General features: G+C 41.7%; 2 protein-coding genes across 6 annotated transcripts in view; one reads left to right on the top strand and one right to left on the bottom strand.

Moving 5' to 3' along the window:
- Window positions 1-5503, bottom strand: part of IFT56 (intraflagellar transport 56) — a 43275-nt gene extending 37772 nt beyond the window's left edge. For 2 of the 4 annotated variants that reach the window (XM_015861753.3, XM_015861761.3), the window contains exons 1-3: window positions 5445-5503; window positions 5173-5310; window positions 4903-4995 (exon numbers count right to left, since the gene is read on the bottom strand). In XM_015861753.3, coding sequence (XP_015717239.2) covers window positions 4903-4995; window positions 5173-5310; window positions 5445-5447 — 234 coding nt within the window. In that variant the 5' untranslated portion in view covers window positions 5448-5503. Of the gene's footprint in view, window positions 1-4886; window positions 4996-5172; window positions 5311-5444 lie in introns of those variants that run through there. The other 2 variants (XM_015861776.3, XM_015861786.3) reach the window with 2 other exon arrangements.
- Window positions 5504-14928: 9425 nt separating this feature from the next.
- GUCY2C (guanylate cyclase 2C) overlaps window positions 14929-18435 on the top strand; it is a 41675-nt gene continuing 38168 nt past the window's right edge. Inside the window, exons 1-3 of one of the 2 annotated variants that reach the window (XM_015861856.3) lie at window positions 14929-15311; window positions 16110-16222; window positions 17438-17505. In XM_015861856.3, coding sequence (XP_015717342.2) covers window positions 15101-15311; window positions 16110-16222; window positions 17438-17505 — 392 coding nt within the window. In that variant the 5' untranslated portion in view covers window positions 14929-15100. Of the gene's footprint in view, window positions 15312-16109; window positions 16223-17437; window positions 17506-18435 lie in introns of those variants that run through there. The other variant, XM_015861864.2, reaches the window with a different exon arrangement.

Here is an 18435-nt window from a genome sequence, read left to right as displayed (position 1 = left end):
ATGAATGTTCCTCCTGCTGGCATTCCTTCTCCCCATCCCATGTCCAGCCTCCAGCAGAAGGCAAAAGCAGGCCAGGTCATTCAAGGTTCTCACATGACTTGCTTAATGAACATTATCTCTATAATTCTCAACCACCAGAAGCCTCTCATCTCTCTCAACAACATACCCCATTGCCAACTCGGTATTCTTCCTCCTATTAATCGGATGCTCCATTAATTGGACTTTTTCCCTTCCTGGTGAATTTACCACATTGCACCAATGTGCATGGAAGTCTTCTTTCCATGGAGGAAAGGCAGAGATACAGGCATCAATCACTAGAGAAACTATGACCAAATGGCAGTGAGTTCCAAGAACAGACACACGCTGACAACTACAAAGTTTATAGCTGCTAGTAAAAAGAATTTTTTCCTGTTGCCACGTGAAAGCAAACTGCACTCTCAACCACAGAACCTATTGGTAAGGTGCGCTTTTGAAAGCCAGCCCAGCCTTGCTAATATTCTAGTGACTGTTCTCAAGAAGGCTTAACAAACAAATAAATAAATAGATTAAAAACAACAACAAAACAAACAAAAGAAAACCCACAAAACACAACAAACCCCAACAAGCAACCAACAACAACAAAGAGACCTTTTATGTATAGGTTGATGTTCCCTACTGAGGCCAGTTCAGTCTTGACACAGGCCTATGATGGAGCTCTGAGACAGGCTACTGCTCTTTTTTGGCACCATCCTTCAAAATCCATTCAGATTAAGTGCACCCAAAGGTCTCTTTTGACTATGGCTTCAGGCAGATTAATTAGAAAGGACAAAGTGCATAAACACGAGTCATGTTCTGGCTTGGCCATTCAAGACATGCAAGAAATAAGGAGTGCTGTAGAATTACTAATGCGAATCTGTGGAAACGCAGTAAATAATAATGAGGACTGTTAGTCCTTCCTACCACATAGTTCTGGGCCACGAGCCCAAGCTAAGTGCTGTTGCCCCTTCACTCAGTAAAAGGCATTCAGTGTTACAGTCTCTCCGAGATTATTCACAAGAGCTTTTCCCCCTTCCTTGCCCAAAACAAAACCAAACACATAACAAAGCCACCAAAAAAACCCACCAACAAAATACAAGTCTTCCCAACAGCCAACTTGTGGTATGTTTTTGCCAACCAAGGGCTTGACAGCTTCATGCTTTTTCACTCTCTTCCACCTCTCATCCTATCTCAAGGCATATGCACAGCTTTCCACAGAAGCAGGCCTAAGATTGCCTAAGGCTACAGACACCTACTGATGGTGTACCTACTGACAACACTGAGGGCACCGAGTAGAATCTTGCTAAAATAAAAATCAATTTACAAGTGAGTAGGAAGCCCACAGGGACTGCCACTGTGACTGCTAGAAGGGTCCAGAGCACTTATAAACTGGTGCACAGCAGCAGTGATGATCCCAGACCAGTTTCGGTGCCTTGAGAAAGGCATCTACCTACTAAGAAAGGAAAAGTGTGAACCTGTCATGTTAGAGCTCTGCCTAGAGACTGCTGGTATGTCTTATAGTAAGAGAACTTGAATGTGCTCACTATATTGCTGTAATTCTCCCTGAAGATACTCTTGGAGTTGCAAGTCTGTCTAATTTTCACTTTTTCCCCACCCCTCCTTATGGATGATGATGGCTACGTCACCCCAATTCCCAAGACTTTCCAAGAAGTGGCATGCAGCCAGCACGCCTAACTCACCATTAAAATCTCATTATAAATGAAAGGTTTGCTAAACAGCAGAATTTCATCAGGTATAAAGAATACCAACCACAAATTAGGAACATTGTGACAGAGACAACATATGTATTACCATTTGCAGGCACTTAGGACTGTGAGTTATTTAGATTTTGCGTAATGTCACTCTGTATAATTCTGGAGAATTTTCTACCCACAGTATTTCATTTATCATGGTCTCAGCACATCCCATAGAGATCTAAATATTATAGAGAATCAAGGAATTTGTCCTTGAGAATACACCACCAACACCTCTGTAATATAGCAGTGAAGATAGATGCTGCACGCACGTCAGCCTAAAAGCTGATAACTGAAAGGGAATTTAACCTACACAGAACAGCCAGCGTTTTCCCTTGATCACTGCAACGTTTGGATTTACAAACACACTGTTCTGACCTAAAAGAAACTAGGCTGAGATTCACAGGCTCATTTCCCGCATGCTACCGAAGCAACAAAGATACCAGGATTCATTACTGTGCCAAAAATCAGTCTTAAAGTGGAAAAGACAGGCCCTGTGATCTTTCACTTTAAAAGGCGTCTGTACATGGTTCGTGGTTGTTTTTTTGTGTGCTTGCTTTTCCTTACCAGAGCAGAAAAACAGAAAAACAGACTGGGTTGCAGATTTTAAAAGCCTGAGTCAACAGCATCACCTAGTGGTGAAGTGAATTCAACTGCCAAAATCTAATTTCTATAATCACAACGCTGTTATTCTTTTGCTGAACCTCTGACAACCTACTCTGGCCATATAAGCACCTACTGGATATTCCAAGAAGAACTTATTTCATAAGAAATCCCGACCTATTATTTGTTTCATACATTTTTATGTTTCTAATAAACTCCTATTTATTTCCATGGAAACTGTGAGAGATACAAAGAGCACAGTAACACTACTTGATAGAACAAATTTTCTGATACAAAAATCTGTTTTTCAAAATAGTGCCTCACCACTAGATATACATTTTTGCCAGCAGTAACAAGAACCTGCCTGTTATGCACATAAAATCTGCATCAATGGAGGCATCCTGCTGTTTTGCAGATGTTATGATGGCAGCACTGCTAGAAAAAGGTTGTCCACACAGTGCATCTTGCAACATCCTGAACGGATGGAAGTCAGAAGGCGCCAAATCCCAAATAATGGATAGATGTGGGTGGACAGTCCAGCCAAATCTGGCAGTCCAACCTGGTTCAGCCTAGTTCTGCGACTAATGGGGCAGAGGGACCCACAGATCGATGCCCCAGGAAAGAAGGGAAGGGAGAAGATAGAGAGATGGGCCCAAAGAAGGAAAAACAGCAGCACTGAGCTAAGGGAGAAAGCTAGTTTACTAGATATGTTAGCAAAATATGTATGAATTTGAGATAACACAATATCATAGAATCATAGAATCACCAAGGTTGGAAAATACCTTAAAGTTCATCCAGTCCAACCGTTCACCTATTACCAATAGCACCCACTAAACCATGTCCCTCGATACAACATCCAGTTGTTCCTTGAATACCTCCAGGGTTAGTGACTCCACCACATTATAATACAATATAATTGGAACTGAAGCTAATAAATCAAATAAATGAGAGAGATTATACCCAAATCCCTTACTCTAATGCTGTAGGCAACACAGCTAAGGAGCACACACAGCAGAGACAAGCAGAAAGAGAGAGCCCTGGGACTCCCAGGCAGTTTTATCTTTCCCTCTGCACAGAAAATGAAAACAGAATAATAAAGTCTTCTGGGAGCTGTAGTTCACCCTTCTCTTCTGGGACTAGGTCCCCAGAACTACTGACAATCTGTGGAACTGCAGCATCAACTCTTTAACTCCCAGCAACCTACATGATATTATGCTGTGGAATATCAATGACAAAAATCATAAAACCATGATAGTCCTCCATGATCTTCAAACTGGTATGGAGCCTAGCATTATTGTGTTGCAAGAGGAAGATTGTCTTCTTCTCTGGCCTGACTCTGTAAGTTTGAGCCTTCAGTTTAGTCAGCATTGCAATGTAGCATTCAGAGTTGACGGTTTGTTTGAGTTCCAGGAAATCCGGAAGGACCAACGCTTTCCTATCCCAAAAGATAGCGCACATCACTTTTGCTGAGGGCTGCATCTTGGAACTTGTAGTTTGAAGGGGAATTCACACATCACCACTCCATGGACTGTTTTGACTCTGGTTCACAGTGGTGACACCATGTCTCATCACCAGTAATGATGCGATCCAGGAAACTGACACCATCAGCCTCATATTAGTTTAACAGGTCCTGACAAACTTGCATGTGGTGTTTTTTCTCTTCCTGTACAACCATTCCTGGAACCCACCTGGAAGAAACTTCTGCTATTCCAGCATTGCCACCATTGTTTCCAACACACTGAAGTCCACATTCAGCTCTGTTCACAGTTCCCTGATCGTGATCTGCTGATTAACCTGCATGAGCTGATTGAGATGCTCTTCATTTTGTGGTGCGAGATCTGCATGTGGTCAACTGGAATGTGTCTTGTCTTTCATGTCATGGTTGCCAGTGCTGCACCACCCACTGCCTCACTGTGCTTACATACACTATTTGATATCCATAAATGTTCAGCACATCAGAAGTGAATGGGTACCATTCTTTTCTGCACGGAGGAATTCAATGACACACCTTTTCTTCATAAGCACTTCCACGTCAGACATCATTTTGTTAGGCTAGCTCTACGCTGCCATCCATCTCACAGTGACAAAATCTAACAGAATGGAGGCAGGAATGTTCGATTTCTACTGCCATACCACCAACATCTGCCTCTAACATCGTGGGCCAACATGATAAAACATGAGGCATTACTTTCAGAGTAAGTTAAAAGGCTGAAATGTTTTCTCAGACTACAACTGCACTTCACAGCAAGTTGTGATGGGGCTTTCCCCCAGCTGACATTGACCAAAACTAATAAGCCTTGAATGGTGTAATTCAGCATTGTAAGGATCCAGCAATTCACATTGGTAGGAATGCAGCAATGGAAGAAACACTACTCAGGAAGACTGAGTTATTTCCAGATCTTCACTTGCTTATATACAGCCTTGTATCATCAAACAAGTCTCCACATTACTCTCTGTTCAGGACTGCACACTGATTCCATCCCTCAGAAGTACACAGCAAAGTAGGCAACAAACCTGTTTCCCATCTCACCTCCAGAGCTCTCTTGTAGTCACCCAGATGGAAGGCACAGTACCCGATCCACAGGTCAGCATCCTCCTGCTGCTCACCCGCGTGCCGCTGAAACTTCGGAGGGAAGAACGAAAGCGAAATTGCTGTCAGCAGTCACGCACAGCTTATAAACATCAGTAAAGCAACAGCAGGCCCATTAATACCGCGGGCAGTCTGACGGCTGTGGATGCTGCTGGGTGCAGCCGCTCTCGGATCACAGGGAAGCAGCCGGCCGCGGCCCGCACCCGTTACCTCCAGCAAGGCGATGGCGCCGGTGAAGTCCCTCCCGGCCAGCAGCTCCTCCAGCTGTGGCACCTTCTTCCCTTTCTTCCTCCGCCTGTCTCCCTGCGGCGGGGCGCTCCCCACAGCCGGCTTGGCCCGGGAGAGCATCTGAGCAGAGAGAAGCCGGCTCAGAGCGGGGGCCCGGAGCGGAGCGGAGCCGCCCCGCCCGGAGCGAGAGGAAACGGGGAAGGAGCGCTCGCCCGGCCCGGCCCGGCCCGCACCCCCCGCCCGGCCCCTCTCACCATCCTGCCGCCGGGCCCGCGCTCCCCGCGCCGCCGATGGCGCCGTTGCCGCGGTAACCGTGGGACGGCGGAAGAAGGAGCGGAGCCCGGCGATGCGGCCAATAGGCGCCGCGCGAACACGGGCGCCGTCCCCGGAAGGGCTGCGCTGAGCTGCCGGGGGCTCCAATCACCTGGTGCCAAGGGAGACGCTCCTGGAACGTGTCTTGCTTGTCCAGCTCCCCGCTCCGACATCCCCTGGCCCAGGCTGATGAGGTGCAGGGCACGACCAGAGAAGTGTACTGACCTTATGGTCCCCATCATGGTTTCTCACTAAACCACTTTGTTCCCTACCTTTTCCCCACCCCTGGTTCTTCTCCACAACATCCCATCATGCAACCATAGTGTCCAGCCTTTTGGCTCACCTGGGCCACACTGAGTGAAGACAAGTTGCCTTGGTCCACATTTACAGATCGCACGCAGCTGTTTCCTTGCTGCTGAGCAATGCAGCCCACATGCAGCACATAGGTTGGGCACGCCTGCCGTAAAAAACTTGTTCAGTCCCCACATCCACGACATCCCATGATGCGTTTCATATGCTTGCAGTCTGTGGGTGCTCCTGAGAGCTTCTCCCATGGATCTTGATGGGATGATGACTCTCCTATGGCAGCCTGGGAGCAGCTGAGATAAGGTGGTGGGGTTACTGGGTTTGTTCACTGGGTCCTTTGGGTAAGGATCAGGGGGAAGGCCAACAAGGCCAACATCCTGGTGGACATCTGTTATAGACCTTCCAGCCAGGATGAAGAGATAGATGAAGCATCCTATAAGCATCTGTCCAAAGAAGGGCTTCAAAGCTGGTGCACAAGTCTTAAAAGGAGCGCAGAGGTAACTGGGATTGTTCAGTCTGGAGAAGAGGCTCGGGGGAGACCTAATTGCTCCCTCCAGTGACGTGCAAGAAAGTTGTAACAAGGTGGAGTTGGCCTGTTCTCCCAGGTGACTATCAACAGGACAAGAGGTAATGACTTAAAGCTGTACCAGGGGAAGTTCAGGTTGGACATTAGAAAAAATTTGTTGTCAGAAAGTGATGATGCATTTCCCAGGGAGGTGGTGGAATCACTGTCCCTGGAGGTGTTCCAGAGCCACGTGGATGTGGTTTAGTGGGCATGGTGGGGATGAAATGATGGTTGAACTTTCAAAGAGACCCGTGTAGATAGGAAAGGATGAAAGTATCAGAAAAAAAGACTGTTCCGTTGCTAAAATCCTCCCACCTGATCAACTTCACCAGTCAGGGAGACACTGAGCAGGAGGTCCCAAGGTGGGACACCAACATAGAGGGAGCTTTGGACTCACCCAGAAGGACTGTTTATGTTCTCCCATCAGTAATCACTCTTTGCTGGATTGCTGCTTGTAGTGTACTGCTGTTAGGATACTACATAGTCAGCAGCTGATACCGCGTAGGTGTTTGTAGTTTCCTGGTAAACATAGCCACTCCATCTCTATCACCCTAAATACAAACATGGAGAGTATAATATTAAATGTTAGATAAGCACACTGTGTGCATTTTAACAGCATACAATAGCTGATCCCTTTTGCAAATCCTGGGTAATTTTCAAGTACAGTTGTGACCTTGTTTCTTGTAGCATCTCTGGTATTGCACTTTGCTGCAAACAGAGCAAATCCCTTCTACTTAGAGGGGAACTCCACGCAACAGAATTTCCAAAGCATTAATTTTTATGCTGTCTGAATTGCACCACTAGCAAATCCAGTAAAGAGAAGCAATACATTGCACTAATGTTGACAACTACCCTGAAAACACCTGTCCATGGGGAGATTTAATGAAGCGCCTGTACTCTTGGCATTTCTGCTTCCTTGAGAATAAAAAATGTTTTGCATTCCATCAGATAGAGAAAGGGCTTTTGTTGCTGTTTGTTCGCTTTGCTACAAATAAATAGACCTGTTTGTAACATTGTTCAGCAATAAAGAATAAACTGCTCAGTTCCTCAGAGGAACTCTCAGATCTGAAACGATGCTTCATTTCTAACTAAAATAAGATAATAACTTTTGTAAATACCTCACAGCACTTTTCAGTACTGCCATGGAATATTCTGACTCCTCACAGAGAGTTAGGAAAAAGTAAGATTTAAGGTTTTAAGGGCTTTTCAAGGGCTTAAATGCCAAAGAAAACTGATTAAAGAAGCAGAAGAAGCAGAGATGTCACTGTGGGAGGAATTTTATATGAGATGCAAAATGAGATGGGAGACCTTCTGACCTTATCTGTGCTTTAGTTGAGGCAGTTCTTAGCCTGTACATGCGCCTTGTTTACTTTCGTTGCCTCAAAAAATAGCGTGTTCCATATGGGTTAGCTTCAGCTGAACTCCAACTTACCTGCAACATTAGAAGGTAAATTTTTTTCTAACTGAACATAATGGTTTGGTTTTCAGTTAGAAAAATAGAGACGTTTATACTTAAAGCAGAATTGTAGGTTACATTTAATAGCACAGACCCTTCTTAGCTGCTTCTGCATGACTCAGAGTTTTTCTGGAGTGCTCTTAGCAGGTGAAGCTGTGACTCTGTCAGATCGTTCCCTCATATGTGAGGTCTACGCAGTACTATAGGATGGGTTGGTGATTTTGGCTGTGATTTCCTGTCCAGCCTTGCTGACTTACACAAGGAGGTGTATACAGAAAGATGACAGCCCAATCGCTGTTGATTTTCCAGTCTAATCGTAACCAGCTGTCAATCAAAGTAACAGACTTTGAAGTCAGAAGGATTCCTGGGTTGAACTGCACATCTCAACAGGTAGGCTATTGGTTGAACACATAAACATCAAGTTATCTCCTAGCTTCTTGAGATGCTATCTATATATAATGTGTGAGCAACAGAAGTAAGGAGCAAAATACTAGAATCTGGCATTGTGAGATGTGGTGTGGGCTCTCTGCATATAGGAGTTGTCTAAAACCTGTCCAAAACAGTAGAATTCTCTGCTTAAATCTAGTGTGTGCTAAATTGTGGAGGAGGACTGATGCAATTTAATCCTGTATTCTCATCAGCACCAAACTGACCTAAGTCTTTCTAGAAAAGTCTGGTGTAGATACGACTGGGAAGATGCAGATCAAAGCGGGCAGAGATGTTATGATATTTTCTTCATTTGAAATGCCAAAATGACACTTCATAATTTCAAAGCTAAGTTGAGAAGTTCAGCTACTCTATTAATAATGCTGGAAAACTGCTGCCGTTCTTACTATCACCATTCTATTAGCTAGTGGCATTATCTTGGAGACTGTGAGCTGTAGGATGATTAATGATCATGTTTATTCCCACACAGAACTGCTGAGAGGGAAATGGCCTATACTGACAGCAGCAAAAGGGAAGTCATACACCTGTGACTAAACACCAAGATAAGACTGTAATGATTTTAAAGAAAAGAAATGCAGAGAGTAGAAAATGTGGTTTAAGTAAAGAAGGGGAAGGAAAGGGAAAGCTAGAATGGACAGAAAGGAAAGACAAGAAATGGGAAAAAGTCATCATATAAACAAAGCAATAGGCTGTAAAGTGATCTTTCCACTAGCAACAACCACATGCTTCAGTTTCCGCAATGTCCAGCTAAAATCATGATTTTTCAATAATGATGTGTCACAACGTTCTGCCTCTTGTACCACTGAGAGTGCATCTGACAGCCTCTCAGGGGAAGTGATTTGTAGAAGTGAAAGGAAGGAAATATTCCCCTGGTAAAGCTACAGAAGCAATTACTGGAGATGAGTAAATGGGAAATAATTCCCATAAAGCAAAGATCTCGAAGAATATTTGCTTATTTTTTTTAATGGAGTTAGCAACATCTGAGCCTTAATCTGCCCTGTGTAGACAGTCCATGATGAGAGAAGGCAAAAGATCTAAGTCGATAGCAAAGACCAGTCTGCAGAGAGGTGACAGATCATGCATGCATTTAATACTCTTGTCAAGCCACAGTTGTCCACCTCAAGGCAGCAAATAATAGTCTTGTGAAACAAAGACCCTGAACAATGAAGCAAAAAAGTGTAATTTCTATACAGGTGTCTGCCAGTGATTGTATGACTTTGTGGGAACTGCACCTTCAGAAACTTCCTGAATCTTCCAGCACATCATTAAGATTCAGCCAAGTTAGTAAATATAACTTCAAACAGCTCTTGTATTGGATTTCAGCATCAGCAATTTTGGAAGTTTATGTATATGGAATCCAGGGACGGGAGGCAAGACAACCAGCAAATTGTGCAAATCCAAACTGCCCCCACAAGGCAGTCTGAGCTGGAAATGCAATGCATGCTTAGCTGGACCCGCATAAACTTACCTGAGTCAGAAAGTCATATCACTGCAATTGCTATGGACTGGAGAATGCAGTTGTTCTGGTCCAGGACTTGGGCTGAAATATTTATATTATTTATATTTATATTTATATTTTAACTTAACATGGAACAACCGTTCACCTTACTAACTTACTACATCCGCAACTGCAGTAAATACTAAATACTGAATAGCATTTCAGGCATCAACTACCAATTTTTTTTTACTATTCTAGGCTCAGGTCCACTGTCAAGTTGAACTTTTCACAAGGAGCACCTGCTAATTCTTTTATGGATAGTGGGAAATTCCCTCAGCCTGTCTTTATCTGACAGGGTTTGGTCTTTGATTGAGTCGGCAGAGATCCTTTGTTTTCTACTCTTAAATAAAGACATATTTTATCTGTGTTTGATGTCTTATATTAGCTCATATCACAGAACATTTTCCTCTGGCAGGAGTGCCTGACACCATAATTGGATACCAACACAGAGGTTGTTTGACTGAGTTAAAGCCAGTTGCAGCTGTTATCTCTGCACAAGATCTAATTTCTCTTCTCCCTTGCTATTGATTGGAGTAATTCAGATTTGAAGCTACAAAAGTCTGATTCAGCTGGGCCTTGTACTCACCATAAGGAGATGGTCAGTCCTTTAGAGAAAGAGTATAAAACCAAAAGTTGAGAGGGAAGACTTCTTTCTATTTGTTTAAGTAGTATACAAGTCAAGTGGCTGAATAATAATCATTTCAAACTGTATGAAATGGGAAAGGGTTAAAAGGAAGAACCTTTCTTCATTGAGCTACATGTTTATGTATTATGATCCATCACACATTTAGCTTCATATTCTGCTATGTGGCAACAAGTGGGAAAACGGAGCCACCACCCAAAGTCCTGTAATGCCAGTTACAACTGTTGTTATCCTTGTCTGCAGATTTCCCCTAACTAGTTTGTTAATTTCTGACAAGAACAATGGTGCTTTGCAGCTGGAGTGTAATTCCACTCTATAGCAGCAGCTATGAACTCCAAGGACAGAGTGATAAGCTTGTGATAAACCATGGAAATGACAATATAAAGAGGACTTCTGCTTTATCAGGGTTTGTTCCAGATCAGGATCATGCTGATCTATCAGGCTAATGCAACATGTGACCCACACATTTGCTGTTTATCAGGAGATAGCTTCAGTCCCAAAGAGTAATATTTGTGTTGCTTATTTTTTTAGATGTTCTTTGTAGACAATGAGGAAAAAAAAAGGAATGAATCATTCCAATAAGTCAGTATAGCTTCTCTACAGCAATGTGTCTCATCATTTACATTACTTTCTTTGAAATCTGGGTAGTAGAAAAATTGACAACAATTGTTTGGAAGATAGAAAAAAAATGTCCTGGGTGTTCTCTGTAACATTTAAAGTTAAAGATGATATCCTTCTACTAGGCAGGCTAGACTTGTTACATACTGATATTAAATAAACACAGACAATATTGTTTTGTTTTCTTTTTAGTCTCTGATCACTTTTTCTTAATTGAACCTTTATCGAAACTGGAAGAGAAAAAAAAACATTTCTATTTTTTTCAACACAATCTTTTAAATTATTTTAAAGAGAGGCCAGAAGCTGCTAAAGCTTCAGACAAAATAGTTTAGATTGGTAATAGTGGGCAGCAAACAATCGTAACAATCATAATTAAGCAACTCTAAGATTATAAATAATTGCAGCAAAGTTTTTAAAAAATCGATTTTAAAGGAGACTGTCAAGATGTTTCACTCTGTGTAAGGACACAGTTGTACCACAATGCACGTTTCTTCACAAAATAGTTGACTGAAAAATGCTGTGTTGGTTGTCGTTGGGGAGAGAAAAAAATAGGAAGATGAGTTGATAATCTGTCTACTTTGTCTTTGGTCTTGCTAGGGCTATTGGTGCCAGCTTCTGCAGTAATAGTTTGCCTGGTGGCAGCTGATACTTTCACGTAGCTTTTTGTTTCCTTTGAGTTGTCTGTCATTTCCATTCCATATCTTTTATTTTCTCCTCTCTGAGTCATCAAGTGGAAATAATGATTTATAATCAAGCAAAAATTAAATTAGCTTACACACCATTGAAAAATCACTGAAAAAGGACTAGAGAACTATCTTACAAAGGTTGAGGGAGCTCAAGGAACAGCTTTGTGGGTATTTTTGCTCTTCCAATTTCTGTTCCTCTGAGTATCTTTGAGCATTTCAGAAGACTGAGAATAGATTTCAATCAGGAAGTCGGTGCTGATTATCTGATTCAAATACACTGTTGTTTATTATCCAATGAAACTGAGATTGGAAAAAACAAAGCTCCATAGAATTGGGAACTAAAAATCACTTTTCATTAAGTTCCATGATGCAGTTCTTTGTAGAGCTAATTTAAGCTGGTATTTCTAACACCCACACAGGTCTGTTATGATGTTTTGTAATTATGCAATATGTGCATGGATGCTGTTGTTGTTGGTGAAAGGCTGAGTAGTATTTATTTATCCAGACAAATATATACAGGACCTTGCTATTGAATGTTAATAGTCCTTATGCTTCTGAAGACAGAGTATGTGATAAGTTTCAGGATTAGCATTCAGTGATTCAAGAGGAGACCTCCATCACCTGTTAATAATGTTAGGATTACACAGATGAGGTGCTCAAACTGATGCACACATAACAAATGACTTATTGTACAGGTACTTGCACAAAGTAAACGTATTTAATGCCAGTGTTTTCAAATAATATTATTATATTATATTATATTATAATAATAATAACAGTAGTTGATGCCTAGATGCCACAGAATAATGGGATAATTCATCAGGGAAGTCAGATGCAGTTACTTAATACTTTATTCTTTACTTATAGTACTTTACTTACATACTTAGTTCTTTATTATTAGTAGTACTCTATTCCTTAGAAACTGATTAAACCTTGAATCTTCTAAGAGCGAATAAGTAGCTCTAGAAGATGTGCTTTAATGAAGCTTTTAGTATACATTTTCTGGATTAACCTGGGGGGTTTCAGGAGAGGTTATCTTTCTCTCTTATTCCCTGGGACTAAAGATCCCTCAGGCACAGGCAGCAACTAACACCAAAGTACAGAAGGTTTTGCTTTATTTGTGGCAGGCCTATCAAACTTTGTGCTTTACATATAAGACTCAGTTGTCTATTAGTTTTCTGTCCGCTCTCATGATCTACAGTACCAGAAACTCTCACATTTACAGCACAGTGCCACACCTTTTCTTTGTCTTTTTTAACCCATGAACCAGGTGCTATTGATCAGTCTGCCAAGTACTTTGGGATCATGTAACAGGAGAAAGTGTGATGAGGAGTGTGTGCCTCACCCCAGCTGCACTCTCCTGCAGCACTCCCTTCTGCTCCACGCCACCTGAAAATGAAGGCATCCTCACGTGGTTTGACTTGACACTGAAAGATTATGCACACACACTGGGCAATTAAGAAATGGAGAAGTTAACAATTCATTTAACTTCTTCTGACTGGGAATCCCTATGGCACCATGAAGGCAAGGAGCAAGAGAAAGCGTAAAAAGATGCTGTTCTAAGGTTACAGCTGATTTTACCTTTTGTTTTTAAAGAACATTTTAAAGCTGCTATGAAAACTGAATAAATACATGCCTAGATACACAGGTAGAGAAACCTCATTGCTATTACATACTTATTGGTTGACCAGCAATACAAATACTTGGTTCTACTTGCATTAACTACATGAGTTAGCTGTTTCTCTCAGATAGATGAAGAAGGGTATAAAAAATGCAGTGATCTTGTTTTGCTGAAGTTAATGACAAAACTTCTATTGATTTACGTGGGTTAAGCTTCAGGCACTTGGTAAATACCTATAAAATGAGCCAATGGTGAGCAGATGGTCTTAACATGAAAAGCTATGTTCTGTTCTCAGTATGTGGCTCAATTCACATATAGTCCAGATCTTTATGTGAATAATGATTTAGAATTACGGTATTAGAAATGCTAGAGGTTTTCAAGGTCTGCTCTTAAATGATGTTTTGTGGTTTCCTCTGTTGTCAGGTGTAAGAAATTATGCAATAGTGATTTGCTGCTTAAAAAAAAAAAGGACTGTGTAGAAAGTCAGTGGAAATACATTTGAAGTGTATTCATCATCTTTTAAGAACAGGCTTGGAAAGAAACCATGGAGTTGCAGCTCTGTTGTTTGTGTTTTGTGTTTTTTTTTTTTCTTTTTTGTTTCTTCTTTTTTGGGGGTGTTAAAATTATCTGGAAAGTAATAAAAGTAGGCAAGTAAACTGATAGATTATCTGACAGCCTCAGATTTCAGAGAAGCAGGAACTGCAGTAGGTGTGAACAAAGAGCCCAAATTCTCACAAGTCACACTTGGTACTTTATTTAAATTTGCCTGTTGATTCCTTTTATCTTGGGCTTCTCTTCCGTGCACAGCCCCATCCATAAGGCTTCTAGTATTTATTTTTTTGCCTCTCCTTCATTCTCTGTACCTTTCTCAGTATGAATGCTTAGGAAATCCTAAGAGATACACTCGTGAAAATTGCCCCAGTGTTCTCTAGAGGGTGTCTTTTAGTGATGCCATTTACAATATGGATTTTGGTCCCACAGGTCTCAGGTGGGCCTGTGCTGCTTGGGCACTCTGGTGTGCAGTGCTCTGTGAGTACTAATGGACAAGCACAACCATTTGTGCTGAGTCTACTCTATAAATGGAAATGAAGGCTTCATTCTGGAGGACTGCAAAGCAGACACTTCTGCCAACAATAAAAGTGCTCTGATGGTAAAAGCTATAGGAATGAAATTGATAGCTTATCACAGGAGAAAATATATCCTTGATTTATGAGCCCAGCCAGCAAAGATGGTATAGCAACATAACTAGAGATGCTGGGCAATGCAAACATGAAGTAATCAACAGTTTTCCTTTGGGTTTTAATGTACCTTTTATTTTATTTCCATTTTAAAGAGTCTTTTTTACAGTCCATTTGTTCCCTCCCCTTAGTTCTCTCAGCTCATTACCGTGATGAAATGTTAGTGCCCTTATCAGGCAAGGTTTCAGGTAATGCTTCAGTTTTACAGCTTCAGCCTTTCCATGAGCAAACATTCACATCAACCTTTAGCCTCTCTCCTTTCCTGAGTTTTGCTGTTGTTAGTTTTTCACAAACCAAAGTGCCACCTAGGACACCAGAGGGATGGGCAGAAGTGAAGGAAGGAAAGGGGACAGGGAAGTGACTGAGAAGGACTGTACAGCTTGTCCTTGAATCTACAGCACAGAAATCTTTTTCGCACTTGCCAGAAATAAAGTCTACATAGGGTATCTTGAAGAAGGAGGAAGACTTGAAGAGGAAAGGAAAAGAAAGAACACAAAAAATGGATCTAAATTGAACAATAATGAATCAGCGGATGTTAGGTCTGGCCCTTTGGCTTTTATTTCTCTATCTGCAGCTATTGCAGCAAGTTGGTTCAAATAGGTGTAGCAACAACAATTACGTGATCAATGTGATGCTCATGCCTGACTCAGACTTCCCATCAACTTCTGAAAATTTGACATCAGCTGTGAAGGATGCCTTGTCAACAGTACAAAGTGAATTAGAGACAGAAGGTAAGGCAATTGGTGCTGGTGATCCCTCTCCCACTGTGGTTTCCTCTCACTTTTTGCCATAGCTTTCTACTCATCTGACCTTCATCAAACTGCTTCTCAGACAGGCTCTTTGGTTCTCTGTTCAACTTGCATAGATCTTACAGAAATAATAGTCTCTATCTGTGAGAAAAGAAGTGCTCTGGAGATAGGTAGAGCTAGATTTGCTTTCATAGTAACTGGACAGAGTCTTTCTGCTTTTTAGTTGGGACTGAGAACATGGGAATTGCTAAACTGGATCAGTTCGGACCAGTGATCCATTTTCATTGAAGAAACCGAGAAGTCCTTGATTGAAAAATTAGAACTATTCATCCAATTTCATAATTGATTCTGATGGGAAATCTCTGAGAATGATTTTCCTCTTGACTCCATCTGCTGATCACATAAAAATGTGAAGAGTCTGCCACTCTCACTGTCACTGTCTGTAGTACCCTGGGACAAAGGTTCCAAAGAAACGACTCACATTCTGCCCTCTAGTTTTTGTTTTTTAAGAGTTTTTGTTGCATTTTGTTGGAAAGTGGTGTCTCTAACAAAGACCAGCACTAAAAATACTTTGCTGAAAGTACTCAAACCCAGCAATCAACACCAATGCAAATTCTTATCTCATCCTAAATGGTGGGATTCAGGTAGGTGAGTTTCCCGGTAGAACAGGACAGTAGACATCTTTGCACAAGTCAACTCATGTGTTGGAAGAAGAGGGATACGATGTATTAGTGATTATCTCCAGCTCTTGTGGCTGTTCACTTCTATGTTGCATTGCAGGAGTAAAGGTTACAGTCAATGCCTCCTTCCACCACTTCAGATCATCGCTATATGTTTCACAAGGCTGTCGCACCAGCACCTGTGAAGGTGTAGAGCTCATCAAGCAAATTTTTGTGAGTATCTGGTTTCTCTAGGTTCATTTCCTAAGAAAAAAAGACTTACTTTCATATATGTTTGTGCACTTGCATGTAAGTATGCATGCATCTGTGATTCTATGTCTGTCTTTCTGTATTAATTTTTGAACCTGTTGTTCAATTCCAATCTAACTTGAGAGGTAGGTGAAGATGTCAAAGACACTCCCATAGGTTTTGTAAAGGCAAGCAGTCAAACGTACAGACCTTATGAATGCTTCCTAGAGGCTGTCGTTTGGTAGCAGTGCCAGCTGAAGCAGACACCTGCTTCAAGCTACTTTTTGCATCTTCAGGTTATCCCTTCTGTCATATCTGCACAGCTCTTTGTGGGGCCACATAGCCAAACTAATCAAATAATAAGAAAAACAGATCAACAACAGCAACAACAAAACCCAACAAACTGCAACAGCAACAACAAACTACCCAAATGCTCCAACAGCCCACATGGAACAAAGAGTGCCCATTTCCAGCTGGTTCAGTTCCCTGATCCATCGGCTTACAGAAATACATATGCCAGCACAAAGGAGGGAGCAGTGCAAGCTGGGAGCGTGCAGGCAGAGGGCCTGGCACTGATAACAAAGAATAACATGTGACTGTGCCCAGAGGGCAAAGATGAACTGTGTGCTTGCCTCTCACTGGAAATGAGATATGTTGTGTGGGAGAAAATGTGTGAATCTCTGAATGTTGGGAAAAGTTTCAGTTAGAACTGGTGCCTTGCAAGGGATTCAAGAAGCTGTGTTCCAGCAGATGTTGTCATGTCTAATCACTGTCACCTCACAGTGAGGCTTTGTCAATTAACTGTGAATTCTCTCATCTAACAATGTATGGCTGCATGCTGTAGTCTTTGTTAAGAAGTCCTTCACGGCACACAAAACTGCTTTGGTCTGTGCTTTCATGCATGCAGTTGCAACATCTTAATCCTAACCTGCTCTGCTCTGCTCTCTCTCTCTCTGTTAAGGTTTTACTCTTACAGGTACTATTCTGTACTGTGCCTTTTCGTAGCTCCCTGTGACTCCTCCCTCCTTCACTCTAGGTTTGTTCTTTTAACCTTTCTATGTCTCCTTTTGAATTCTGTCCTTGCTTTTGCTGAGTAAATTCTGGGACTTAATTCAAATCTTAAAATTCTCTTCAATCTCCCATCCTTCTCACCGTGCCACCACATTGCCCCCACTACAGACCATGTCTGATCTCTTGCAGGAAAATGGCACTCTTGGCTGTGCTGTCATAGGACCCGCTTGCACTTATGCTACCTACCAAATGGTCTCGTAAGTACCGTGCAATATTGTGTTGTTAAAGATATCAAGTGTTGAACAAAGTTGTTTTGAGCACATCAAACCAGCAGAGACACTGGGCTTTGGGATACATCAGGCACTTTGATGTCAACAGTCAGGGCAGAAAGGCTGTTGTGAATAGCCACTTAAGTTTGGAAGGGAAAAGCCCCTCCATGAGCCCACTGATGCTGTCTCATTACTATTAGCTAAGTGTTTCTAATTGCTGATGGTAGATTGATATTGGGCTTAGAAGACATGACTTATCAACAGCCACAGAGTGAAAGGGGGATGATAGCTTGAGGCACTGGACATTGAATAAATGCAGAAATGAGGGTCCTTCTGAGTGGGCTTTCAGTTATGGAGAGGAGCCTGAGTTCAGTGTGGCATGAGAACACAAAAAACCTCAATTATCTTCAGTAAGGAGTGTTTAGACAGGGAACAGCCAATTTCATCCTAAATCTTCTGCCTGTGAAAGCATTTCTGAAGACTCAGTCTCTCTACTATAGTATTACACGTAAATTTGTGTAATTCTGTATTGCATTATACATTAATATGTTCATTCTCAGGTATCAGGAAAACATGAGCTTAATCTGTATAGCTTTAGCACAACTGATTAAAAAAAACCAAACACACACATCAGTTGTAAGTACAAATCAATACCATTACCCATGTGAATCATTCTTCCTGCTTTAAACCTTGGTAGCCTTTTGGTTTCACTAAGACATACAGATAAGACTGGGGTACTTTTACTTCAAGCTTTATCAGCTCTATACTTTTCTTCAAATGGGTTGACCAGAATTTAGTTCAGTATTTCCAGTGAAAGAATGTGATTGATTTATAGAAGAATAAAGTTAATAAATTATTATGTAAACGACCACGATAAAATATTGTTCAGTGTGCCCCATTTTATTCATTGTGACTCCT

Source organism: Coturnix japonica, chromosome 1 (assembly GCF_054131305.1).
Source record: "Coturnix japonica strain WE chromosome 1, WE-NBRP24, whole genome shotgun sequence".
Taxonomy (NCBI): domain Eukaryota; kingdom Metazoa; phylum Chordata; class Aves; order Galliformes; family Phasianidae; genus Coturnix; species Coturnix japonica.
This window is presented reverse-complemented; position numbering and strand designations above follow the sequence as displayed.